We start from the raw sequence: 27,598 nt of genomic DNA, 5'->3' as shown, positions 1-27,598 counted from the left end.
GCAGCCGCATTTCAAGTAAGCAACCTTTTCATCCGAGGCACGGGCGATTGGGACACGCCAAATCCAGCGGAGGGGGCTGGATTTCAGTTCCTTTCTGGTCGCTTCGGGCAGCCGGAGCCCCCAAGGGATGATCTGACCTTTAGTACGAATTTAGATCTGCGCTGTGACTTCTCTAAATTGTGGCTGCCAGAGGTCCTGGGGTCACCGCTCTCCATCATCAGAGCACCTCCAGCTCCCAGCACACTCCCAGTGTGGGAGAGGGGATGCAATTATTGATGTTGGTTTAAAAAAAAAAAAAAAAAAAAAAAAAAAAAAAAAAAAAAAAAAAAAGGAAAAAAGAAAGAAAGAAAAGCTGGATGTGAACTGAATGTAAAAACGACAATCTGCTGGGGCTTGTCCTTGTTTTGACTGCTTCTGACAAAATAGAAATGGCACCACCTAAATTTCTGGTGTAGGACAAAAAATGAGCTCTGAACATGTCCCACGTGGTGTTTCTGCCACGTTATAAATGGTTAAAGTAGAAGAGCTGCTCTCTTTGCTTGGATAAACAGGGTCTCCGTGTGAATAGCTTGCAACCCCCAGCCATAATCCCTCTCTGATCTCTGGTTATAAAAATGATAGATGGAATGTAAACTCCATAAAGATTAGTAATCACCAAAAGAGCAGAAAAAATATTGGGAAGAGTTGTAAGGTTTTTCTGCATTCCTGAGGAATTCTGCAGGGATTCCTTTTCCTTGGTGGGGCCTGTGCTGTTCCCCAGCTCATCTCCTTTCAAACTGGCTGTCTGGAGATGCTCAGGGAGGATTTTCAAGTATTTCTAAAGAAGTCTGGCATGGATTCAGCGTAACCTCGTGTAAATGACTGCTGCTCACCCCTTGTGAAGCAGGGCAACAGGATGTGTGTGCTTGTCAAAGAATTTGGGGCTTTTCTGCTGGCTCAGGTCGTGTTTGGTGTTCTCAGGGAAGGAGCTCTGACTCCAAAGCATCTCTGCTCTCTGGCAGAACAGCAACTCTCTGTCATGCTATACATTTCAGAGTGTTCATGTGGAATCCTTTTTTTTCCCAGTCTTTTGCAGAACTGCCAAACACAACCATTGATCTTGTGTCTCGTGCTGCACGTCTGATTTTCAGGAGTTCAGAACAATAGTTTACCTTAAAATGTGGCCATTTTACAGTGTACAAATGCAGACTGTGAGTCACATCTCTCTCAAAAAAAAAAACCCCAAGCTCAGTCCTTCAGTACAGTTTGTGAAATACTCTGGGGTTAAAACGTGTGAAGGTGGATCTTCCCAAAAATGGGATAGTTGAGAACTGGGTTATGACAGCTGCAGCTTTTGAAAAACCCACCCCACTGCATATGTGGAATATTTGCTGGATTTGAAATTAAGTTTCTGCTGGTTGGTGACAGTAAGGCAGTTTGGGCAAGGGGAAAATGCACCCAACAAGAGATGCCCCCATCCTTTGGGGTCTGGGGGTGAAGGTCCCAATTCCAGCTGGTGCAGGTGCTTTGGTGGACAGGGAATGCCTACAGGGAACAAAGCATCAGGCACTGGTGGGGAGGCTGAGCAGCAGTGCAGGAGCCATGCCTGGGCTGTGAGTGAGGGATTCGGGGGAAATGAGGAGGTTGTTCCACCTACACCTGTGCAGGGTTTTCCCAGGTACCTCCCAGCTCTGCAGGGCCCTTGGACTGTGTTCAGAGCAGCTGTGTCAGGTTGAACAGCTCCAGGGACAGAGTCAGGCTTTCATTTAGGAGGAAGGTGTTTGAGGTATGCTGCCAAGAGGGTGTTTTATTGCAAATTATCAATGTAAGCTGCAGCAGAGACCACCCAGACTCTTCCCTGAGAACATGGCTGTGCTTTGAAACTCCAGTGGGATTCTGCTGCCATCCTGCCCCTGCAGTGGGTACAAGCTGCTGCCATGTGCTGCTGGTGAGGCTTTTTCCTGTTCTCCCAGGAGAGTTTTACTGCAGTATGTTTGCAGTCTGATTGTGTCTGCTTTCCAGCTGGGAAACTGGGGTGCAGGCAAGCAATCCTTCCAGGACCACGTAGGAAACTCATGAAAATCAAGGACTTAATCCAGACTCCAGATAAGCACTTAAAATATTTTGTTTTTTTTTTTTTTCTTTTTTGCTGCTGATTACTGCAGCTCATTTATCTTTCCTGACAAACTCAGCCATCCCTATTGAAAATCTGGATTTGGCTGGAGACTACTCCAGCAAAACATTTGGGATTTTGCCCTGACAAGATCTGTAAGGCTGGCTGAAACAGCACAGCTTATGCATGCTCTAAGAATTAAAAACTCTGCTTTAAGTGCATTGACCTGTCTTTCTCTCCTACAAAACAGATGGATCACTTTCAGTTCTGGCCTAATGACACTCCACTTGGCTATACATCATTACTCCTAATATTAGGAGCTCCTGCCTTGAATCAGCAAGAGCTGGATGTGCCTTTCAGCAGCCTGCAGTGCTTACCTGTGTTCACAGCCTCACACAGAAATAGCTGTGCTTCCACATGGAGGGCTATTCCTTAAATGGGCTAGGAGAGCTTAGAAAAACAAACTCTAAAAGAACTGTTTACACCCCTTTTTATAGCTGGGTCAGTTCACAACCTGGTTCCACAAAGGGCTGGGCAGAGGGTGAGCACGGATGGTGTCAGTGCTGCTGCCAAGCACAACACGTTGTGAAGGCATAGCCTCAGCCCCTCCTGTGTGGGGAGCAGGTCCCCTGCACTCCCTCAGCCCCAAACACATCCACAAACACCAAAGGGGCTCTGACACTTCCTCTCCCAAAGCCAGCCTGCAATAATAAGGGTTTGATAAACACCCCAAAGCACTTACTCTGCTTTTTCAGGGAGCTGCTGCCAGAGAGACATGAAAGAGCAGAAGCAGAACGCAGTGTAATTAACTTTAAACCCTGTGAAACTCCTGCTGCTGTGTGTGGCGGGCTCACTTTGGAACACAGTTGGGTTTGGGGCAACTTCTGATCTTGGAGTCAAGTCAAGGCTTGTCCAGAGAAAGTGTGCGTGCCTTTATTAGCATGCAAATCACATATCCTCCCTATTGCACTGTCTCTGCATCCCTCCCTCTAGTGCTGTTTAAAGCAGGCAAGGACTAATTAAATTGCTTTACTCAGCCTTGGAGTGCAGAGCCCACGGCAGGAATGCCAATGGGCACAGCCCATGCCCTCTCTGCTGCCACAAGGAGCGTGGCAGGCCCGGCCTTCCCCTCATCAGGCAAGGAATAAATCCCCTGCCATGAGGATGTCAGGCATCATATGCATAAATCACATGAGGCACTACATGCATAAATCACATGAGGAGTTTCCAAGTGGCTTTCATCTTGGGAGTCCTCATGAGTTCTTATGAGAGCTATGGATCAATCCCCAGTGGATACCTTTCAGCAGTGATTCCACATCTGAAGTTCTTTAATGATGTGGCTCCTTTAAATGAGATTCTAAAAGCCCAAGCCAGCTGAAATGGTAGCACACAATCAAGTTAATTACTTTAATTACTATGAAATTATCAGACAGTGTATTTGTAATTTTAATCTCCTAATCCGCAAAGTACCTTTTTCCCTTTAGTGCTCCTAAAGAAAGTAAAATAGCTTTTGGTTTCCTTGCCAGCTTTTCAAGGATCTTTGAAAACTGAGAAGAAACCTCCCACAAATAGCCTGGCTGTGATTATGAGGTTTCTTTTTTCGTTATTTAAAATATCATCCTCTATATGAATGCAAAGCATTTAAAAGCAGTAATAGGATCTATCCCAGCAACCAGGCATTTGAGTTTGAGATTTCTTGGGTTACTTGAGCTGTACAAAGGTAATGCACAACATAAACCTTCCCTAAAGTGCTGAGGAAATTGGAGCTTATGGCAAGGGAAAACCAGTAGCCAGAGAAGGAGCCCAGGGCTGTTTCCAGCTGCCTTATTTTTATTTGAAGTGCTATGGCTGCAAAACTGCACTCCAAGTTCTGCACTGAAGGACCCCAAAGTGCTTCCCCCTGGTATGAAAAAGGGTCCCTGACCTCTAGGCCTGCAGCCACCCTGCACTTCAGCTCATCCTCTGGGACTATCCCAGATTCTCCAGCATATCAAGGCTGTTTGTAGAGAAACATCCCTCGAGATGTCAGCAAGATCCTGAACTGCCAGCCTGGAGAGCCCCTCAGCTGCCCTGAGATCAGAGCTGGCCACGGCCCTTCCATTCACCAGCCCCTGGAGCTGAGTTTAGGGCTCATTGCATTTTTCTGAATGTAAACCCTGGCACACCAGCAGTTCTTGTGCTTGCTGTTTGACCTCCTGGAAGGGGAAGAGGCTGGGCAGAATTTGTGGGATTTTCACTGAAGTCTATGGGACCTGTATTGGGATCTATTGGGGTCTAAGCAGGGTTTAGCTGTTTAATCCATTTTTTACAAACTTCAAAATGCCCCTACATTGAATGGTTGAGCATCTTACAGCTTTTATTCTTATCATTCCCATACGACTGCTACTCCTCTTCATTTTGAGTTGATGTAAAGAGGGAAAGAAAAGGTTCAGTGATGTGTCCAGGGTCATGCAGGGAAGCAGCAGTGAAGGGACTTGAGCCTCAGAAATAATTTAAGTTCTTGACTGTGGCACCATCTCTTTCTGTGATGTCTGAAACAGGCTTATTGCTCTTCTGTTGTGGAAAAAGCACCTATTTTCCTATTTGCTACCTCTTCTCACAGGAGGGAATTATTTTTAAGCACAAAACAGCTGGTTGTTCCTATTAAGCTACTGCAGGAATAATATGCATGGAAAAAAAAACCTGGGATGCTTTCCCAAATAGGAAGTCATTTAGATTTCAGATTAATGGCTGTGACAATGGAAATAAATGAAATCTTTTCCTGATGTGGAGCCCAAACCATGGGTTGTTCTTATCGATGCTGGACACAGGTGTGAAATGTGTCTTGTGCTGCACATGGGGAACACGCACTAAAGAAAAGCACAAATATCCATTTTATGCAGACCTCCCAGCCTGTGGTATGCTTTTAGTGTGGGAGTCAGCTGGTGAATGATGACAACTCTTGCTCTTGCAAGCCTTCCTCTCTTGCAGGCACCCTGCCCTGATCCCACTCGGGGAAATGAATCCTTTTCCCAGAAATGAGAGCAAGAGTGAGAGGCAGGGAGGATCAGGGCACTCACTGGGCTGTTCTCTCTGGGACCTGTAAATCCTCAATCCTGGCTGTGAAAGGAGCTGCACAAAATGGAAATTAAGGCTTGGGGTGGACAGGGGGGATAGAGGGAGCCAGCACAGGGAGCAAGCCCAGGTCTGGGGCAGAGATGGCACTCCAGGCTGTCAGGTGCAGGGAACTGAAGCTGAATTTTCTCCTGCTGTCAATGCCCTGTGGGTGAGATGGGGACAGCCTTTGTGGGCTGTAATGCAGGGCTTTCTTCACAGGCATCTGCTCAAACAGAAAATTTCTGTTTTGTGCAAGCCTTGAGCTGTACATGGTCAGCATCACAACCTGAGCACCCCAGACTGCACACAGCAGATGGGGAGCAGTGTGCCTGCAGTGCCAGGCAGGGACAGGAGGGGAGAGGCTTGCTCAGATCTGGATTTTGTGGCAGAAGGGCAGCTGGGATGTGTGCATGGAGCGTTTCTCGCTTTGCATTGCATGAAGGCCCTCAGCATTCCCCACGTGTTCTGCTCTCTGATAAGGTTAACAGGATAAAGAAAATGTTACCAAATGCACTCTAACAGATGACTGCAATTTGCACTCAGCTGTTAAGCTGCTGGCTTTTCTCTCTTAGGAACTGGAGAATGGGAAACCCTGACCTGTGTTATCCAGAGGGGTGAGATGAAAGTGCAGAGGGAAGCTCCACAAATTTCTCTTGCACTTGGTCAAACTGCAAATAATCAGATTAAGCCATAACTGTATAAATGGGGCTTGAGTGTGTTTGCTCTGCTGACTTGGTCATGCATTCAGGACGTTCAGGCTGGTGTAACTGCAGCCCAGGAGGTATTAGTCACGCTGGGAGGACTTCAGTGAATATAAGAGGGCTTCATCTGGGCAGTTTCCAAGGCAACTCTTGCTAATATTTCATTACAATGCTCCTGCCCTCTGCAAGTCCCATGGATTAGGACTGGGAATCTCAGAAAGAAGAGTTGATTGTCAATATTGTGCTTGGATTGAATGTATCCCAGAGGGGGAAAAAATAAAAGGTAAAGCATTTCCCTTAGGCAGAGCCACAATGCACAGCTGGAGCTAGACTCTGTCTGTCATCCAGCACTGCCTTGTGCCCTGAGGAGAGTCTTGGGGAGCAAATAACCTTCCCCTAACTGTGTTCCTTGTCACTGACTCAAGAGCTGTTGGTGATTCCCTTGGGGAGCCACAGCCTCTGTGTGCTGCACTGGGCATCCTCTTCCTCTGGGAAAACGTGAAAATAAAAGGGCATCTTCTGGTGTGGGATATTGCTTGAGATGTTCTTTCCTCTGGGCCAGCAGCAGGAGTCTGTTGCTTGTTCCAAATTACACTTTTCATTGGCTGTGTATTATTTATTATTATTTATATTATGTTTTATTTCTCATTAATAAAACAGGATTTAATAGGAAAATGGCGATACAACTACCCTGTATGGCAGAGATTAGAAGCGCTACTGGGTTTTTATCTGCTACCAGTAATTTCCAACTGGATATGAAGTTGGTGGAAGCCAACAAGGGCATGTCATGACCTCATGCCTGAAGAGTATTTATGTGCACATAGCCACAGGGCACAGAAACGGCCCCGGGTGAAGTAATCTGTGGGAGGATGAACTTCCAGGCATTCAAAGAAGTTACAATGACATAGCAGGAGAAGTCCTATTCTCTGAGTCAGGCTTGAGTCTGTTTCCCATTTGCAGTGCTGGATGTGTCCCACCTTTCAGACAAGGAGCAAAATCATGTTCTGTCCGTCTGTCTGTGTGTCTGGGTGTCTGCAGTTTGCCCCCAGTGCTCTGTCACACTCAGGGGAGCATGTAACCTCAGTGTCACAGACATCTTTCTATGAGAATCCTTTCCTTGGGATTTTTTCCTCCTGAGAAGCTGAGAGGCCTCAGGAACAAAATGTAAACAATGGTTATCTGCTGCTGTGGAATGCAACAGGTGCATCTGGGATTGGTCTCATGAGGTTGTTTGTAATTAATGGCCAATCACAGTCAGCTGGCTTGGACAGAGAGTCTGGGACAGTTGCCTTTGTTATCACTCCTTTCTATTCTTAGCTTAGCTAGCCCTCTGAGATGAAACCTTTTCTTCTATTCTTTTGGTATAGTTATAATGTAATATATATAATAAAATAATAAATCAAGCCTTCTGAAACATGGAGTCAGATCCTCATCTCTTCCCTCATCCTAAGACCCCTGTGACCACTGTGACACCCCAGCATTGCTCTGGTTTTCACCCTGAGCACACTCACTCACCCCCTGCTTCCTCCATGGGTTCAGCTTGACACAGAGCTCTTGGTCCTCCTGCAGTGCTGAGCAAGAACCAAAGCTCACCCCAGGAGTAGCTGCACTTTTCTGCTGGGTGAACTGATCTCTGTTGACATGTCAGCTCGTTAAATCTGCAGGGCCCTTCTGGCTGGAGGCAGGGCTGTGTGGCACATTTAGAGCATGATTCAGTTATTAACAGAAAAGCAGCTGTGCTCCTGTTTGAGCTGCGCAAGGAAAAACACACAGCCAGTGATGCCCCAGCCCCGAGCGTGCCTGGGAGACAGCACTTAGGTGTGTTTTCCATGTGCCCCAGAATAATACAGAGTTCAGGCTTTAAAAGAAAGTATTTGGGACCTTGCCAGGTAGACAGACAGCATGAATGAAACACCTGTTCTGGCTTTGGGAGGGTTTTGGAACCATTTGATTACCAGGAAGGTACGGGCTGACCTTAAAGGGAATTGAATTCTCTGGTGTAGAGTAACATGTCCTGCTGCATTACGAATCTTCTTGATCTCCTGGTGAAAATGTCCACAGCAGACAGAACACAGATGTCTGCTGCTTTTGGTTTTAACTAAAAGGTGATGCTTGGGCATGGCAAATTGACCAGCTCGGTCTCAAAACAGTCTTTTTCAATTTTGAATAAATGTTAAAGGAGGAACACTATAAAGGAAACAAAGATAAAACACGTTAAAGTAATTCTGCTGAGAGAGGAAAAATAACTGCTCATTCCAGATGCCTCCCAATCTGGTTCTTGCCAATCCTCCTGGTACTTTAGGCAGTTTTAGGGGGCTGCATTTTCACATGGTGTAATTCAACTCCAAAAAAGATATAAAGAATTATGTCTTTCCTAGAGTTGCTTCCCATTGAATCTCCTTATCGCTCTGGTCTGGTTTGTCCAGGCTTAACTATTTCTGTCAATGTGGCAAAACCAGCACCGGGAATTCTTTCATGAAAGCAGACTACAGCAGATGGTAGTGCGATGAGTTTGGTCATCTCCTCTGGCTTTTGGCTTTATGTGTTCCTAAGAACCAGTCTGAGAAACCGAGGCAGATCCTGGTAAATTCCTCATGCCTTCAACAAAACCCTCCAGCCCTTTCCCACTGCAGATTCAAGCTGTGCCCCAGCTCCCCCAATGCAGAAGGGTTTAAAAAGCTGTAATTGAGCTGTCAGTTTGAAGAACAAACAGGGGAAATGTACTTTAGGTCTCTGTTTGGGGCTGTTTGCAGAGCTGTCTGTATGTGCATGCGTGGGGGTCTGTGTGAACAGGAGAGGAGCTCCCTGGAGCCTCTGTGAGCTCAGCAAACCCCTGCAAACCTCACATGGGACCTGCTGATGATGCCTTTTGTGGGTTTGTTCTACAACTTTCTCAGGTAGAGCCTGCGGAGACTGTAAAATTATAAAGCTGGAGATGTGCTTGAAGGATATTGATTGCACTTCTGGCTTGTGTTAGTTAACTCCAGCTCATGCAGAATTAGTTCTCAGCTCCTGGTAGCTGCTCCTGACACACTTGAGCCAAGGCACAACACCCTTATAAACGGTGTGGAGTTCTGGGGTCAGCACAGAGCACAGCTCAGGAAACACCTTCCTCCACACAGCCTGTTGCAGGGCAGCAGGAAAGTGATTAAATCTTCCCTGAGATAACATGTTCCTGACCCTACACCATACAAAAACCATGTGCTCACTCATTTCTCTTGGCTCAGGCCCTGCTCTCAGTGATGGCTCTGGCTGTGGTGGTGCCTTGGTAGGAAGTACTGCAAGGAAATGGGTCTTTCTCCATTGGCCATATGTTGCTTTTCCTGGAGTGAGGAGAGCTCCTTACATTTCTCAGTGTAATAGACTAGATAAAAGCAGAGAATTTATTCACAGGAAGCAGAATGTGTCTGTGTCACTGCTGAATTACTCTCTCCTGGCTGTGGGATGCTTCCCTGTTCTCCTGCTGTAGGTTCCTGTATAGACAGGAAAACTCTCACTTGTAACTTGCAGAATCTTTGTTCAGATTTAGGCACTGGGTTCCCTCATCGAGATAAGTTGTTTGGAGCCCATACATTGAATTTGTTCTCAGATTTCTTTTAAGCTCTTCCTGTCCCTCCACGCCCCCAAACCCCTTCTGCCACTCTACAACTTGCTTGAAGAAAGAGCTTTGTGGTTTCTGGTGGCAGCTTTGGGCAAGCTCCTCATGGTCCTGCAGTTTTTAGGGAGGCAAAAGCAAAACCCTCAGTGGAACTGGGATGCCTGTAGCGGGTGCAGATGGATAACAGCATGGCTGAGGTCGTGTTACTACATGCAGGCTCACAGAAGATTGGAGCAGGAATGCTACAGGCTGGATTCTTTTTTTTTTCCCAGTTTTCTCTGCATTCACTGGTCGTGGTTTAGATTTAAAATAAAAAGTCTCTTCTGCTTCAACATCTCTTATTTGAGAGCATGTCACTGTGACCAGCTTTGTGAGGCCGAGCCAAGAAGCACCAGTGCGAGGCTCAAAAACCAGTAAAATTCAAGGAGGGATCAGAGCAGTAAAGGAATGGCAAACATCCAGGGATGTTGAAATTTATGCTTAGAAAAAGCTCTTAAATGGAAGAAAGGCTTCACCACTCAAGCTCAGTTCTAGCTGTTATAAATCTTTTCTGGGAGCAGAGTATTCCTCAGCCACCCGTGGGGGTTTTCACTGGAAATGTTTGCTCTGGTGACTCTCAGGTGAGGTGTTAGGCCAGATGGGACTTGTGTCCAGTTCAAATTAGTAAATATGGCTTTTTTTCTTGAGTGTGGCTGAAAAGAGATGGCATCAGGGAAGGAGTTTAAGTTGTTAACCTCAACTTTTTGGTTAACCTCTAAATTAAACGTTTAGCAACCCTAACCCTCTGTCTTTTTCTTCCTGTTGCTGGATAAAGACCTTTAGAATGCCCTGTCTTTAAACTGGTTCCATTGCTTCTTGGAAAACTTCAGATCCCCTCAGTTACAGGTAGCCTAAGTATGATTTCAGTCTTCAAACTCTCTTTGACTGCACAGTCAACAGGAGGCCAGTTCAGACTGCAGAAGGGTCATTTTTTCTGCGTGGTGCTCTTGAGTCTGTGCCACAAAACCCATGTGCTAACTGTGATTTCACTTTCCTTAATTGCATTTTGGAAGGGAGATTAATTATATTGCCACTAGAGGGATTACAGATATTAGACTGGCCCAAGTGTTTTGCCCTGAAACTCTTGTGGGGGTGGGAGAAAGTTATTTTCCTAATCTGTGCCCTGCTTTCCTTGTTAACTCTTTTTACGTATTTACAGGTGCCATGGGGTGTAAGTAGCTAATTAAATATGGCATTTGATAAAGTTGAAGGAAGTTTTAATTCCTGTCCTGTGGAGTGTTGGTCTCCCCCACATAAACATGTTAGTTAACGATTACTGCAGAGCAGAAATATTTTCAAAGGTGGCTGTTCCCAGCGGAACCTACTCATTTTCAAGCACGGTTTAAAGGGCAAAGACTGTCTGTTCTCTTGATAAGAATTTGTTTTTAAAGGTTCTATTTAGCTTTTAAAGGCTACATTCATCCGCTTGGAGATAAGATCTTGCATTAAGTGGGGAAACCGGGGGAAAGGGCGAGCAGGAAGGGGTTAAAAGATGTCTGAAAGCGCTTTAGGAAATCTTTCTGACTGAATGGGTTTGGCGGCCGTGCTTCAGTGCTGCCTCACCATGTGGAACCGGGCACCTCTCACCGCCCCGGCTCTCAAACCCTGATGTCATGACAATGTGATCCCCGGGAAACAGCTGGCACTGGATGCTCCCGATGGCGTGGGGCAGGAAAGAAATGGCAAAAATGGCAAATCCTCCCCTTCCCGATGCTCGGAGCCAGCAGAATTCCCGGAGCAGCACGTGGCTGGAGGGCTGCCAGTGCCCCACTGCCTGCAGAACCCTGACCATAAATCCATATGTACACTTATATCCATTTATACGCTTAAATCCATATATCCACTTATATCCATGGTGGATATAAGTGGATATATATAAATAAATATATATATACATAAATATAAAATATATAAATATATAAATACATAAATATATAAATATATATTAAAATATATATAAATCCATCCATACACATATCCATTTATACACTTAAATCCATATATCCACTTATATCCATGGTGGATATAAGTGGATATATATAAATAAATATATATAAACATAAATATAAAATATATAAATATATAAATACATAAATATATAAAATATATATTAAAATATATATAAATCCATCCATACACTTATATCCATTTATACACTTAAATCCATATATATACTTATCCATCCATGGTGGATATAAGTGGATATGTAAATATATTAAAAATATATAAATATATATAAAAATATATCTAAAATATAAATAAAAAATTATATATATATATATCCATATATACACTTCTATCCATGGTTCTCCACATACAGTAAGAGGGATCTTTCAAAAGCCCCTGAAAGTGCTGAAATCAGTGTAATTGCAGAGCCTGGCTGGTACTCACCATGCGGAAATTCAGTTTGTGGAGCTACATATTTGAGCCACATACATCACAATGGGGTGGCTTTTTGATTGTTTGTTTTCTTTTTAAAGCTTTTCATACTTAAGACAGTAGTTTTTCCAAGAGGACTGGTACCTCCTAGGCTGTCCACAGAAAATAGGAAACAAAGAGGATGGATGGTATGATGCAAGGAGCAAATGCCCAGCAGCAGCCTGTGAAGATCTGGACATGCTTTAGAGCTTGTTTTGCATCCTGGGGGGTTCAAATACCGCAGCAATCCAACTGTTCGGAGTCCAGACCTGGTCTCTTGGTATGTCCTGTTTTAAAGATGCAGGCTTGTCCAGTTCAGGCACAACATTTCGTGCGTATTATTTAATTATTGGATTTTAAAGCAGTCTGTGTTTGTCAGAAAATCAAAGTAGTGGTCTGATGAGTTAATTTATATATTGGTCTGTATTTATGTTCAGGTTTTTATCTGTAAAATGTCTTCCCCCCAGCAGCATATAAAGAGCTGGCAGTGCATGTGTCACATCACGGAGGGGTTGTCCATGGGCAGCCAGGGGATGGCAGAAAGTTGGGTTATCGCTGAGCTGCTGCCTTCCCCCTTAGGTGAGCAGCTAAAGTCATTTCCCCACAGCCATCCTTTCCGGGGAAAGTGGAACTAAAATTTTCACTGCCCAAATTAAATGAAAACCCACAGCGCACCTCGAGGAGCGCGAAGTGGGTTCGGTCAAGCCCAGTTCCCCTGTTTTGTTAATTAGTAATCGAGTTCTTCCTGCAGATAACCCGATCTATCGGTTAATGGAGTTTACCGTGCTAAAACCCCAGCGAGCCGCCGCGGGCAGCGCAGCCCAGCAGACACAATGGGCACATTGTTCCCTGGGGAGGGGGCGCCATCCTTCACCCCACTCCTCTGGGGCCGGGGGTTTGCAAAGGGTTAACCGGGGCCGGGGGGTTCCCGGGGCGGTGAAGGGTTAACCGGGGGTTCCCGTGAAGGGTTAACCGGGATACGGGGCCGGGGGTTCCCGTGAAGGGTTAACCGGGGGCGGCGGGGCCGGGGGTTCCCGTGAAGGGTTAACCGGGATACGGGGCCGGGGGTTCCCGTGAAGGGTTAACCGGGGCGGCGGGGCTGCCCGGCCCCTCCCCGCAGCCGGGGCTGAAGTAGCGCGGCGGCGGCGGAGAGGGGCAGAGCCGAGCGGAGCGGGGCCAGCGGAGCCGGTGCCGCAGCGCTGCCCGGCCCCGCCGAGCGAAGATGGCGAAGGCGGCGGAGCGGGGCGGTGTGTGGCTCCTGTCCCTGCTGTCCCTGCTGCCGCTGCCCGCCGCCGCCCGGCCGCCCGCCTCCTTCCCCAGCGATGTGAACGGGCACAGCCTCCACCCGCCCTACTTCAACCTGGCCGAGGGCACCCGCATCTCCGCCACCGCCACCTGCGGCGAGGAGCCGGCGGGCGCCGGCAGCCGGCGCGCCGTGGAGGATCTGTACTGCAAGCTGGTGGGGGGCCCGGTGGCCGGGGGGGACCCCAACCAGACCATCCAGGTACGGCCGGGCCGGGGATGAGGGCACGGAGCCGGGCCGGGGATGAGGGCACGGAGCCGGGCCGGGCATGAGGGCACGGAGCCCCCCTTTGTGCGCCGCTGAGGGCAGCGGGGCCGGGCGGGCAGGGCCCCGCTCCCCGCGGGTGCTCGCACGCATCCCCCGGGCCGAGCGGCCGCGGCTGGGTCGGGGCTGGGGGCTCTGGCTGTGGGACATCCAGGGAGGGCTGGTACCGGGCATCCCCCGGAGCAGCGGGGCTGGGGGCACGCACGTGTTCGGGCTCTCTCCCAGCCCTGCCGAGAGTTGCTCGAACGGAGCGCGGCTCGTTCTTTTTAAAGTTGTGGGTTCTTTGTGTTTATAAAATCGCGGGCAAACCAGCACCTAAATTCCCTTTGGTAGTCAGGGAATCGTTACGGTAAATCATAGTCATTACTCTGATGCATCTCAAACTGATAATATTTACATTGATGTGTTTTAACTCGGTGCGTTCGGTGGGGCATTGGGATGAGCAGAGGGGAAAGTTACAAGAGTGGATTTTACAAGCCAGTGTCAGGTGATTTATCTCAGGGGTCCCATTTTAAGCTGCCCAGAGGGAGCTTGCAGCCAGGAATGTGGACGGTAAAAGCTGCGGTGCAGTGAAACAGCCATGGCTCCCTTGAAGGGAGGAAAGAACAGTTGTAAAGGGGCTTGTAAAACACCGCGTTTAGTTGCAGGAACTCCAGAGCCAGTGTCCCCCCTGAGGGCAGCCCAAGCCGGGAAGAGCAGCTCTGATTTGAAATGCTTCTGCAGCCTGAAGCCAGCCATGGAGCCACCAGCTGCTGCTCTGACTTTTCTGCTTGTGAGAGTTGTGAGAGCCGTGGTGCCACTCACCTGTTGCAGTGGTGTTATCCCTGTTGTACATAACAAGGACGAGCAAAGGAAAACTGTCAGTTTCTCTGACCAAGCCTTTCTCAGCCTTTCGGTGGGGGTGGCTTTGTTACAAGATCATCTCTGAAGCATTTTTCTCATTCTGGCCCACATTCTCCTGAGTTAGTGCTGCACTAGGAATTTTCCAGCCGTTGTGTAGTTGTGACACGGAATTTTGCTGTCTGTGTGGTATAAATGGTTGAAGATGTCACTGGATGGCAAAAACCTGACGTATCCTCCTGCGAGCTCTGCCACCTTTTAAAGCCATGTCTCACTTCCCTGCATTGTAAAATAGAAGTTTTGCCTGAAGTCCCCATATCTCACTTCCCTGCACTGTAAAATAGAAGAAGTTTTGCCTGAAGTCCCAGTAGCAGGAGGCTTACAGGGACCTCCATGTAGTAATTCTGCCTCCAGTGAGGCAGAGGAGTAAGGAAAGGTGAAGAAGTAACTTCTGCTCTGTGCGCTTGCAAACAAATATGTGAACACTGTGCCAAGCAAAACGGGGAGGATAAGGCTGCTTGGAGAAGCTGGCAAATGTGGGTGTGCATTTATCACTCCACGTGTGTCCATCTGTGCTCTGGCCACCCTGCTAGCTCAGCATGACACGCAGCACTAAGGATGCTGCTGACTGAAATAACCCCTTCAGGCTGTCCCAGCTCTGGGGGCAGCCCCAGCATCCCCCCAGTGCCAAACACAGCTCCCGAGCCCTGGAATTCTGCAGCCACCCCCTCCTGTCCCCTGTGCAGCTCTGGCACACGGGGGCTTTGATCTGAGCCCCGCTTCCCAGGCCAGCGGGCTGCACTCAGTCTGAAAGCTTTAGAAAATCCCTTTTGTAGTGGCTCCTTTCCATGACCACAGGCAGCACCTAAGAGGGAGGGGAGGAAACAGGAGGCATCAGAGCAGAGGTCAGAGTTCCCAGTTCATCCCCTTCGGGGGTCCTGGCACCACCCGGTGACTGAAGCAAGGAGGGAGGTGGGAGGGAAGTGTTCAATTTGAGCAGGCTGAAACAACAATAATGAGCTCCACATGCATGTCCTCGCTGCCTGCTGTCCCACCAGCCCAGAGCCCCTGCCCCCCTCCATTCACCTGCTCATTGCTGTCTGATGTGCTCTGGCATAAGGAGTTGTCATCAGGAATACTGGAAAAATGCCACTTGGGACCTTCCAAGGGACATCCACGTGCTGTGGTGGTGAAGGGACATTTGCTTGGTTAAAGACCTGGGATAAACATTAATTTAGTTGTCTAATAAATTAGTTGAGTTAGTTCTCTGTTTTCTGCTGGTTTAATTTGACGTTATGGAAGGCTTCAGAAAAAGGGAGTTCACTGACTTCTAAACATGATGGTCTTAAAATGTCAATAATCATTAAGTTTTCTGAAGCAAACTGCCTTAAAGACACTTGCAGTGGTTTTGGCACAGCTTGTGGGAAGGCTGTAAACCTTTTCAAGGAGTTTCCTTTGCTTTATTCAGGGCTTTTTGGCAGGAGGCTGCATTTCCAACTGTGGGGGGCTTTTCAGTCTGGAAGGATGTGAGGCACAGCAAGGCTGAGGTGTGCTGAAAGGGACTTGCCCTGGAGGTTTGCTTCCCTTGTCACATTCCCTCCTCATATGGGCCAGCCCAGCTTTAATGATAATGTCTGGAGGATAAGGCAGAAGAGAGATCATAGGTTTCTTTTTTTGTTTAAGCTTTGCTGGAGGTGCTGTCTTCCAAGGCAGACGAGCCTGCAAAGGCAGAGCTGTGTGCTCGTGTTGCCCATCCCACCCTGTGCCTGGGGGCTGTTCCAGAGCCAGCAGGGACGGTGCTCTGCTCCTCAGGGTGGGGCAGGGCTGCAGATTATTGTTGCAGATTGCGATTGTAGCAGTGAGGCTGGTTACTGGCATTCATTACAGCAATTACGGACCTCAGAATTTAAGAATGTACAATAAATTTGAGTGATTTCAAAGCAGTGCTGCTTGTGCCTTCCTCAGAAGCCTGTTCACAGCACTGAGCTGCAAGCCCTGAGCTGTCCTTGCCAGTGTGGGCACTGACCAGAGCTCTGGCCCTCTCACACTTCCAGGTGTTGATAACAGATGGAATATGGAGATGTTCCATCCCTGAATGTCTCAGAATTCTCTTTTGATACGCTGTGGTGTCAGTGACCATTTGTGCTGGTGCCTCTGTATCCCGTGTTCTGTCTGGTGTGTGGCAGAAGGAATCTGATTCAGTCCTCAGTGCTCCAGGTGACCATTGGTGCTGTACCTCTCTGTAGGTGTCTCTTCTGTGTTTGCACCTATGATAGTGTTGGATTTCAGTGATTTAGCTGGCTGAAAGCACAGGTTTGGAACAAGTTGTTGCCCACAGGAAAGACACATGGTGAGACAGCCCCTGAGCAGCTGACCTGCAGGGACAGCCCTGGGAGCAGCTTGCAACAGGCACTTTTTCTCAAACAGAACTTTTTACACCCCATTTCCTGCCCTTTCTACCTCATCCCCAGCAGCCCTGTGCTCCCTGTGGCTTTCTGATAAATCAGGTGAGGGGAGCTGCTGTTGGGTCACGGCAGGGCCAGATAAACTGGGACAAAGCCACCTGTGTCCCCTGAGAGAGGGGCCAGCAGGGTGCCCAGCTGGTCTGTATGCTCAGGGGAAACTTCAGAGCTCCCAGTGCCCCGAGCAGGATCAGGCCTTGCAGGAAGCTGCCCCTCATTGAAACCTCCTCCTTATCTCTCTGCAGTTTGCTCTGATAGTGGCAGTTTTATGTTCTCTGAGCTGCCCTGCAGTTCCCTGTATTGCTGAAGTTCTTTTGGCCATACCTTTGTAGTGTCCACCCCTGAACTGCTCTGGCTACCTGCAGTTTCTGCTAAGCCTACTGCTCCCAATTGCTTTTTAATTAAAATCCTCTTGCTGATGTCAGAACTTCCCTGTAGAGAACCTGACCCAATGTGCAGGAGCCTGAACTGCTCTAAAACACAAATAGCTGGAAATGATTCTGGTCAGGTTTAGGTTTGGCTCTAATGAAAAACTAATGAGCACCTGGTGCATCAGAGAGGATAATCACACTTTGAACAGCAAACCTGCTTCAGCTGTGGATGTGTTCCCAGCCCAGCAGGGACAACAGCAGCATTATAAATGTGGAGCAGCTGATCCTAATTTTTACTCCTCTCTTACTCAGCTTGAAGTGACTGTCTCCCATCAATGTGAAGTCTGGGTTCAAAATGGTTTTTACATCTGTGGCAAGAATTTAAAGTATGAAAGCACTTTATTTTGTTTTTGTTATTTATCCCTGTTTTGTAACCTTGCCTCACTTCCCCCCCACCTCAGTGTTGTGCTGAAATTTCCACACAACCTGTTGCACCGGTTCCCATTAAAGGTTTGAGCTTGGAGAGTTGGGTCAGTTTTATCTGGTCTGCTCTCCCTCCTGGCTCAAAGCATGTCCAAACCAGCCTCGTGACCTCTCTGTACACTGAGTGCTCCCTGCATCTATGTCAGCCTTACCTGGATGGCTTTAGCTCCCCTTTTCTTTGGCCTTGTGCTTACCCTCATTTTTGGAGGAATTAATTTAAAAGTGTTATTGTTCGGGATAACTTGTATTGCATTTTTGTCTGTAAGTAACAAAATACGTGGTAGTGGGGAATAATGCTGTGAAATCTTTCATTTGCACTGGGATTGCTCCAGAGTTCGGAGGGTCTGGAAAATCAGATGCTCTGTAGTGGCCCTGCCTTGCCTCAGCCCTGGCAGGGGGAGGAAGGGGATTGCCTGCCTTGAGATCTTGTACCTGGTGCAATATTAACACTGGCTGCAGCTGGGGCAGGCAAGGGCAGCATTCCTGCCTGGGGATAACTGTGCCTTTAAAAGGAAAACTGCCTCTAACACAGCTCCCTTCCAGGCTGTTTGTAGCAGCGATTCAAGTGACACAACAGTGGCTCCACACAGCAATTTGCCAGTTTTCAGGGGGCTTTGCAGGTTTCTTTGAGCGTGGGTCAGATTCATTTGTCCTTTAATGAGAGAGAAAGAATTGCCCCTAACAGCTCAGGGCTTTGTCTGATCCTGCTCAGGAGGTGCTGTTGCAGTTGTGGGGTTGTTTTCTCTGGCAGCGTGTCCATGGAGCTGACAAAGCCACCCCAGGCCACAAAAGCAAGGCAGAGAAGTGGTGGCAGTCCCTGGCCAGCTGACAGCTGGGGCTGTCCCTTTCTGGCCTTGCATTGCAGCATCAGCAGCAAAAGGAACTTGGCTGCGAGACTGAGCTTGAAAATGCAGCTGAAAGAGCTATATTGTGAGCTGAATAGGTGGGCAAGAAACACACTGCAGGGAGCTGGGCAGAGGAGCTGCCAGTCTGAGACCATAGAAATGACTGAATGGTGCTGGGCAGGGCTATGTGAGAGCGGCAGCCCCAGCACAGGAGCTGCTGGCCATGGAGTCTGAGCCTCTGCTCTCCACTGCAGTGCAGCTTCTCCCTCAGACACTCCTGCCTCTGGTAACCTTTGAGTCTGGGATCCTTTGTCCGTGTTCACTGCACATCTGAAATTCAGAAGGGATGCTGCTCTGAGCAGCCCAGATTCTAATCTGTGTGGTTGTGGGGGTTTTGAACCTTTTCATGTGCCTTTTTGCATCCACACTTTGAATTGGTGCAGACAACATGTTCTGTATCTTGATTGGCATTAGCAGGCTGCATTTTCTGAATTGAATGAAACCCTCTGTTTTCTGAATTGCTGTGACACCTGACTGCTCTGTGCCACATTTTTCTGGCCATAATTAAATGTTGTTTTTTGTACTTTCTGCCAGGGCCAGTACTGTGACATCTGCTCCTCTGCAAACAGCAACAAGGCCCACCCCATCACAAATGCCATCGATGGGACCGAGCGCTGGTGGCAGAGCCCCCCTCTGTCCCGGGGGCTGGAGTTCAACCAGGTCAACGTCACCCTGGACCTTGGACAGGTAACACAAATCCTTTCTTCTTTGTGTTGGTGAGGAACTGCTTTTCTGCTTCTGAAATCCTTTAGTGGACCTCGCTGGAAGTGTGGAACAAAATCCACTTGTTTAATGACAGGGTTAAGTTTGGTTAAAATAGAGAAGGGAAAACTTCTTGTCTGTCATATTAACTACATTGTGCTCTTTGTTGTTATTATTTAGATTTTCCCTAAAAGCTGAGTCTCCTGTGGAAACTCATTAGGTTATGCAGGTACCATTCCCCTTAGAGGGTACCTGCCTCTCAAACGGGGACACTTAGCAAAGCGTCACCCCAAAATGGGAAAATAGAGCCCTGAGAAATTCAAGGCTCTGAAACTTTTAACTGGTGTGTTTACAACTTCCTAAAAAACAGCAAGTCCCTGCTGAAGGTCTTCCTATAAAAGACAAAGGGTGACAATGGATGTTTGCTCTCTAGTGGTGGTAAGTCACAGGAGTCTGTGGATGGGGCAGTTTTGGAGGTCCCCTCTCCCCAGCGGACCTGTTTGTTGTGGTTGCTCAGCAGCCTTTTGGGGGCTGAGTCACAGCCCCTTTGGGAGTTTGCTTTGTTTTGTAAGGGTTTCGAGATTTTTCAGATACCAAAACTTTACCGTGACTTCTCAGGTGGATCTTTCACTCTCTCTGCTAGAGTAAAGGCTCATTTGTCAGTGCAATTTGCACGGTGCCTGACTCCAAATTTACATCCAGAGGTGGCCAGTGTGCATTGATGGTGTACCCTTCAGTTAGGTGCCTCAAACACACACTTGAGTCCCCAGGACTGGCTCTGCTCTGCTCCCTGTCTCGTTGGGAGTCTGCAAACTATGGAGCCAAACACCCTTCATAAATTTGGTCTCTCCATGAGTGCCAGCTGCCTCAAGCTGTGCTGTACCAGCAGCAGTGAAATATCTGCTGCTGACCATGGAGTCTGAGCCTCTGCTCTCCATTGCAGTGCAGCTTCTCCCTCAGACACTCCTGCCTCTGGTAACCAGTCCTTTGAGTCTGGATCCTTTGTCCATGTTCACTGCACATCTGAAATTCAGAAGGGATGCTGCTCTGAGCATTCTGCACTGGGTGGTTGTGGGGGTTTTGAACCTTTTCATGTACCTTTTTGCACCCACACTTTAAATTGGTGCAAACAACACATTCTGTGTCTTGATTGGCATTAGCAGGCTGTATTTTCTGAAATGAATGAAACCCTCTATTTTCTGAATTGCGTGACACCTGACTGCTCTGTACCACGTTTTTCTGGCCAGTATTAAATGTTGCTTTTTGTACTCTCCATTGCAGTGCAGCTTTGTGTGGGCACAGCCTGCTGGAGCTGAGCCCTCCCCAGCAGAGGTGGCATCTGCTGTGTCTGTCTTTTAGAAACATCCCAGCTGGCAGGGATGCGCATGGCTGTGCACTCACTCCCCTGTGACCAAGGGCCAGCCTGCAATGGAGCTTCTCCTCCTCTTGTCCCTGTCCCTGGCAGCTCTCTGGCTTTGGGCCAGAGCTAACCCAGCTGCCCAGTGTGCCTGCAAGCTGCTGGGCTTGGCTCACCTGGGGGTTTGCAGCCTTCAGAGCTGCTGTGCTGGGAGCCAGAACCTGGAGTCATTTGGGAGTTAAAACTGTGTTAAAACTGAGCTGGTCTACATTGACATTCTCTCTCTTGAGTCTGTTTGCCCTCAGAACCCAGGCAGGTGGGATTGCACCGTCATTTCTGCAGGACTGATATCAGAATTTGCATGTGTGGTGCTGGTGGCAGATGCTTCACCTGGTGTGAAATGTTTCTGCCATTTTCTCTGGGCTCACAGACCCTCTGCTTCCCTGTCACCTTTGCAATACGTGACAAACCCAGCTGGTGCCAAAAGCAGCACAAGCCTAAATAAATCTTCAGCTGGTTTTAGTGGCTTCCCCTTCATACACGGCCTCATTGCATGTAATTGCTGTAATCACCTGTTTATGCTCCTGGTGAGAGTTCTTTGCTTTTAACTGCTTTGTTTTGGTAGGTCAGGCAATAGAAACAGATTAAATGTGAGAGAATCGCCAATTTCCTCCTTTTGAAGTTGACTCTGGTTGAAAGGATAGAGGAGAGGGAAGTTCTTGGGCCCCAGTGTGGTCAGCAGGGCAGGTGCAGGATCAGGCCATGTACCTGGCAGCCAGGCTTCCCAAATTCCTGGGATTCCAGTGAGAGCTGCACAGGTAGCAACGCCCTCCTAGGCAGGTCTGACAGCAGGGCATTTTTTGGCTGGCAAACAAAGCCTCTCCTTGCTCTGTGTATCAATCCAGAGAGCTCTTGGACCAATTAATGTTTAATTTAAGGGACTGACAGCCACTAAAAGCCTTTGTCCCTGTGGTGGCTTATGAGTGCCTGGGCTGCTGATGGCACTGGGGGCACCCAGGGCTGGCACAGGGGTTGTGGTGTCAGTCCCTTCCTTTGCTGCTCTGCTTTCCTGCTGCCTCCATCCCTCTCCAGCCATAATTACCAGCTGGAATTGGCTTTCTCCAGCCTTTGGCAAGGCTGTGGCAATTGGGAGAGGGGCAGTTCATTAAGCAGCCTGTTGCTCTTTGCTTTTTAAGCTGGCTGGGAGCTCGCTCTCCTCACAGGGGTGTTAAAATCCTGTGGGAAGGAGAGAAGGAGGAATATTCACAGCCAGCAATGAGCTCCAGCATGGCTGGGGCTGGCCACCCAGCTGGTGTGAGGATATTGAACGCTCTCCTCACAGCCTAAGCTTAATGGCTTCATCAGCAAGGTGGGTCAGGGCTCCCACCATGGCTGGGGAAGGGGCTGTGTGCAGGTATCTGCTGGGGCTTGGATGGGAATTGCTCCTGCTGGTACCTTGTCTGTTCCTGCCTCCTTGGGGAGGAGTGATTCTTCTTGTCAGAATTGGTGGGGGAGAACGACTACAAGAGAAGAAGTCACTTGAAGGTTTCCATGTCTTAGTGCCAGAAAGATGATGAACAGCGCCAGGGAAGAAAGCTAAATGGATTTGAGGAGATGCTGAGGAGTGTGAAGAGGGAATTTGTTTTTTCTTGCTTTTTATCATGGCCTTTTGCTTAGTATATTTAGGATAAATGGCTGGGCCACTGCATGAATTTGGTGTAAAATACATCATGGCACCATAAAGCACAGCTCAGGTTTTGGAGTAGAACTGAGAAGACGCTGCTGTCACTGGACAATCTGGATTTGTCAAAATCCCAAAAAGTGGCTGTCCTGCCTGGCTTGGAGGGCAGAGGTCCATGTTGTGGTGGAGGCTCCTAAAGCTGCTGTGCTGCTGCTCAGCTCCAGGCTCTTCTCCTGCCAGCTGAAATGGGAACGTGCCTCTGCTGCAGAGGGACAGGACACCGTGACTCACAGCCACCATGGGACCGGTCCCCTGTGATCCTGCTGTGATTAAATGCCACAGTGGGTGGAGGGGGAGGAAGGGGTGTGATGGAAGATTCTTTTTTTTGTCTTTCCCCCCCACCAAAAAGGTCGTTTGAGTCAGAGCTGACAAGGTTTAGAGGGAAACATGAATGGCTGGCTCCCTGCCAGAGCCTGACATCTTCCTTGCATGAAGGTGAAGCCAGGCCAGCCCTTCCTTGAGATGTTTATGGATAGTTGGTGCTTTATGATAAACTCTGGGGGAGGAATGCTTGCAGTCATGCAAGAGCAGGAGCTTCGTGCCAGTGCTTGCTTGGGGTTGATTCCTGCAGTGGGAGCGTGGCTGGGCAGCAGCCCCCATCTCCTCTGCTGGCCCTGGAGACACCAGGGAGCAGCAGGATTCCAGACTGAAGCTGTGCAGAGAGTTTTGGGTGATAGCCCAGAGGTATTTAGTTGCCTGACAGAAACACTGACATCCATTCACTTCTGCTGAGGAGAGAGGAGAAGCCTCCTCCTTTGGAGACCTCCAGAGCTCCTTGAATGCAGCTCCCTTTGGACTTAGAAGGAGGAAAGGGAGTTGCATTTATTGGTAATTCACAGAGGTGGAAAGGAAATGAAAAAGAATTGTGAGCCACACTCCAGGGCCAGTGCCAGGATGGGGTTTGCAGTCACTGGGATGTGTCACAGCAAGGGAGTAATTGATAACTTTTGGGGTGCTTTGAGAAGAACCTCTTGAGTTTTCCAGTAATTGCAAGGGGATCTGCCAGAGCTGCTGCATTTTTCTGGCCTCTGAACAGGTTAACCTGTGCTTGCCAGGCTCGCCCAGCTCCAGAGTGAAGGTGTTGATACACAAAACACACCAGGTGCTTCAGCCCTTGGCAGCAGGCTGCTGGTCTCTCAGTGTGAGACTTGGCTCTAAAGGAGCTGGGTGTTTTTCCTGTGGTGGATTTTCAGGACATAAACCTGCTTCCTTTCCCTTTGGCCCTGCAGACATGGTCCCTCAGGACCAGCTTTGCACAGTGGTTTGATGTGCAGGATGCCTACAGATGTGCAGGTGTAGCTGAATGCCTGACTTGCATGAACAGCCCAATCCTTGCTGTGTGAGCTGTGTTCTTGTTAATGGGTATTAAATTCTTGCTTATCTTTGGCAGATCTGGACTGGGTTAGATGTGGCCTAATGCTAAAGCAGCACCACTGATCCAGAGCATAGTGCCTTGTGTGTAAAAACACTGAAATTTTCTTTCACCTCAGTTTCTCACCTCCCATTTAGTTGAAATAGTGGTGGGAGCTGCTGGTGGAGGTATCCAGGAGCCCTCTGTTAAGGCAGCTGGAAGGAAATCCCTGCAGACTCATGGGCTTGAGGCTCACCTCCCTGTTCCCAGCAAAAGCTTTCAACGTGAGGAGGAATCTGATGTTCATTCTCTGGCTTAATTAATTGAAAAACCCCTCTTGAGGGAGTTACCTCATGAAATCCCAAGAGAGCACTCAGGGTTCTTCATGAATAAAGATGATGTCCTGGAGGCTGCTTGGTGTGGGATAGGGGGTGATGGTCATCCAAGCATTTCCAGCTGAAAACTGTTCAAATTTCTCCCTTTTTTCACTTTGTTCCTTTTGCAACTTCATTTCTGTTGCTTGGGAGCCCTTACAGCCTCTGGGTGATGAAGCTGCTGCTCACATTTCCCTCAAGGGCACTCTTGTTCATTCTTGCTGTGCACAGGGGGAAAGTTGAAGTCTCTTTTTTCCCTTCCCCTCACTGGGGATATATCCTGCAGCATTTTCCTCAGCACTCACCCCTGGAAAATGCAGTGTCCATTTCTCTCATTTTACCTGCCTGGTGTTTTCCATGGAGCATTGCAAGAATGGGTCAGGATTCCAGATTTTTTTTTTTTTTTTTGGTACATGTTTTTTACTTTTCTTAGCTTCTCTTACTGCTGAGGAGTAGCTATTTGGTATTTACTCCTCCTTGGTCCTCACTGTGCTGGGGCACCACTGTGGGAAAGGGGTAGGAGAGCTTAGTGACATTTATTGTGAGCTTTTGCACCTTAAATAAAGGGCTGGGGCGTAAAATCTCTAACAAAGACCTTCTTTCTCCAAATTGTTCTCTGGCTGTTGCAGCAAAAGCAGCATTAAAAATAAAGCACATTAAGTAGGCTGAGCAGAAATCTTTTTTACTTTCAGCAGCTGAGCCTGTGGTCTCTTCTCCTGTGTAGAGTCCTCTCCAATTGCCATAAAATCCTTCAAAAGTAACTCAGGGTCTTTGTAGGTTTAGAACTGTAGCTCCCTGATCTGAGATGGTCTGTGGCTCACATTTAACTGCAGAGAGTGTTGAGTGCTGGATGTGGAATAGAAGCGAGCTGTACATTTGTAATTCTTCTGGGCCACAAAAGGTGTGACTGGGAGAGCGTGCAGCACTGGGAGCTGGCACCCAGCCCAAGTGGATGGATCTTCTCTCCCCATTTATTTCACACTTTATTGTTTAAATTAACTTAACTGTGAAGTCTCTTCTGTTTCTTCAAAGCTGCGGTTCCCCTGATCTGCACCAGCAACTATTGAATATTTTTTTTCGTTTCTGGTGCTGGTTTTTGCTTTCAGTCAGCACAGAAAGGTCGAGAAGGGCCATGTGCCAGCTCCCCCCAGATTCCTGGCTCCAGGGGCTGCGTGGGAGCCGCTCAGGTGAGCGGGCAGGGAGAGGCTGGTTGTTAATCAAGTGGGGATCTGTCTCCTCTGGCAGCCGGAACAGAGCCATCCTCTCCTTTTCAAACAGCCCTGCCAGATTGGATGCCAAGCTCCAGAGCAGCCAGGGCTGGAACTTCTTTCCTCTTTGTTGCTTGCTGTTAAAGGAAAAGATGTGCAGAATACTGGTGTGGGGTAAATCACTGGTGACACGTAAATTTTAATTGTATATTATGTTTATGCAAGTTATGAACCAAACCAGTGCTGCCTAAAATCAGTCTTCCAGGGCTGCAGTGAGTAGGATTTCCCTTGTAGCATGTGAATCCCCAAAGACCTGCCTTGGCTCACGTGTGCCAGGCTGAGCACAGGGAGGCTCTGGGCAGGTCACTCAGCGTTGTGGCACCTTCTGTGGCCTCGGGAGGTTGTTTCTGCCTGTTCTTTGCATCTCGTACAAATGACCCTTGTGCTTCAACAGCTTAATCTTCCCAGAGGCTGTGCTTGCTCTGCCCAGACCTGAACCAGGTGTTAAAATAAGCCTCAGCCTCTCCCCCACCCCCAGAGCAGCTCCAGGTAATGACTGATGAAAGGATAATTGCTGGTTCTGAGAAATGCATGCAAGATTTCCATTCTAGTTTCTCCCGAGGTGTTGTTGCCTATTTATAAACCTTGGTGTGATGAGAAACAAAGAGGCTGACAGTGAGCTCTCCTGCCGTGGAGCTTCTCATTCCCTCCAGCCTGTCCCTTCTTCTGAGCTCCCTGGGACTCCTCAAAGCTGGGGAGAGAGGTCAGGCTGGAGCAGGGCAGGCTTCAGTTTGTAATGAATAGCTGGAAGGCAAGCCTGGTAATTCCTTGCTGTTCTCCTGGAAAGTGTCTGCTTGGCTGGGCTGGAAAACAAGTGTGCCTTGGCTGGGGTGTGTGTGTGTGGCTCCATGGGGTCAGCCCTGCCTGGCTGTGCCAGGGGAGGTAAATCAGGGTGGGACTGCCTGGGTCAGCCCCTCTTGGTGCTGTTTTCCTGGTGCAGGGGGATGGTGCAGGGAGCTTTTTGGGGAGGTCTCCATAGCCAGAGAGGTGACAGCTCTGACACGCAGCATGCTGGCATCACATTGAGTGGTTCAGCATTTTCTGTTTTGCTCTGTCCCACCTGCAGAATAGGATTGCTGTGTTTTATCTCCATCATTTTCTGTGCAGGAGCCAGTGTAGCACCAGCCCAATCAATGATTCCTTGAGTCAGGCTCTTGGCTCTGTGCAGCCCTTTTCCTGTCTGTCACTTTTTGAGCAAGTGAGAGCATCCCTCAGCCCTGTGGGTGCTCTGTGTCCATGAACTCGTGTCCTGCAGTCACTGCCAGCCCTGCTCTTTGGGACAGCCAGCCTCATCCTGTGGCATTGCTCAGCGAGCTCAGTTCTTGGTGCCTGTCCTGGTTGGGATGAGAAGCCCCTCAAGAGCTTTTCCTGCTTCCTGGGGCTCGGTTCCAGGAGCTGTCCTTGCCCTCCACGGCTCCAGCACAGCTATGTCCTGGCTCACATCCACAGGGCTGGCAGGGAGGATGCTAAACACGCTCTTGATCATCTGCCTACTCAGCTTTCTGCTCTTTCAAGCCTGTTCTAGCCCCCTGCACCTTTCTTTTGATGCTTTACCAAGCCTGGCTCAGCCCTGCATTCATCTCTGCCTTATCCTTTTATTACAGTCATAAACGTGGCCCTTCAGGCTGTGCCCAGCCTTGATCCTCAGTTGTTTCCTGTTTTCTGGAATCAGTGCTCTTCAAATTCCAGACTTCCCCTCCCATGTGTAATGCCAAGCAGTGCAATAAATACTTCACTGCTTCCCGTTTGATAGGATGAAAATGGAGATCAGTGGGAAGGCACATGCTTGGTGTGCTGGGGAGGAATATTCCTAAATGGATTAAGAGCAGACTCCAGATCAGTTGATGAGGGAAATGTGGGACAGACCTGGGAACTGAGGTTTTGTTTCTTGGGGCATCCTGGAGAGGAGAGATGGGAGCAGGGATGAGTCATTCTGGGAGATGCAGGGACAAAGCCTTGGGAGTGACACATGGATGACTCTGCACAAGGCAAGGGCTGAGCTCTGGTCTGGGGCTTCTTTGGTCACTGACAAGAACAAGAGGAATGACGTTTTGTTCCCCACAGGAGCACTTGCCAAGCATAACTATAAAAACGCCTTTGTTAGCATGAGGTCAGTGCTAGTGGAAGGTGGGTCTGGAGGGTGCCAGCTCCTGTTTGTGCAGAGCAGGAAGCCACGTTGCTGTTTCCTCCAGGCACCCCAGCCTGGCCCCGGGGCTTTGGCAAGGCAGGCAGA

General features: G+C 48.6%; 1 protein-coding gene across 1 annotated transcript in view; it reads left to right on the top strand.

Annotated features, from left to right (window-relative positions):
- Positions 1 to 13,166: 13,166 nt before the first annotated feature.
- LAMA5 (laminin subunit alpha 5) overlaps positions 13,167 to 27,598 on the top strand; it is an 87,532-nt gene continuing 73,100 nt past the window's right edge. The window contains exons 1-2 of the mRNA XM_058036006.1: positions 13,167 to 13,448; positions 19,107 to 19,259. Of these exons, the coding sequence (XP_057891989.1) occupies positions 13,167 to 13,448; positions 19,107 to 19,259 (435 nt within the window). The remainder of the gene's footprint in view (positions 13,449 to 19,106; positions 19,260 to 27,598) is intronic.

Source organism: Melospiza georgiana, chromosome 17, assembly GCF_028018845.1.
Source record: "Melospiza georgiana isolate bMelGeo1 chromosome 17, bMelGeo1.pri, whole genome shotgun sequence".
NCBI classification, from domain to species: Eukaryota; Metazoa; Chordata; class Aves; order Passeriformes; family Passerellidae; genus Melospiza; species Melospiza georgiana.
The sequence above is the reverse complement of the archived record's forward strand: the minus strand, read 5'-3'. Positions and strand labels throughout refer to the sequence as shown.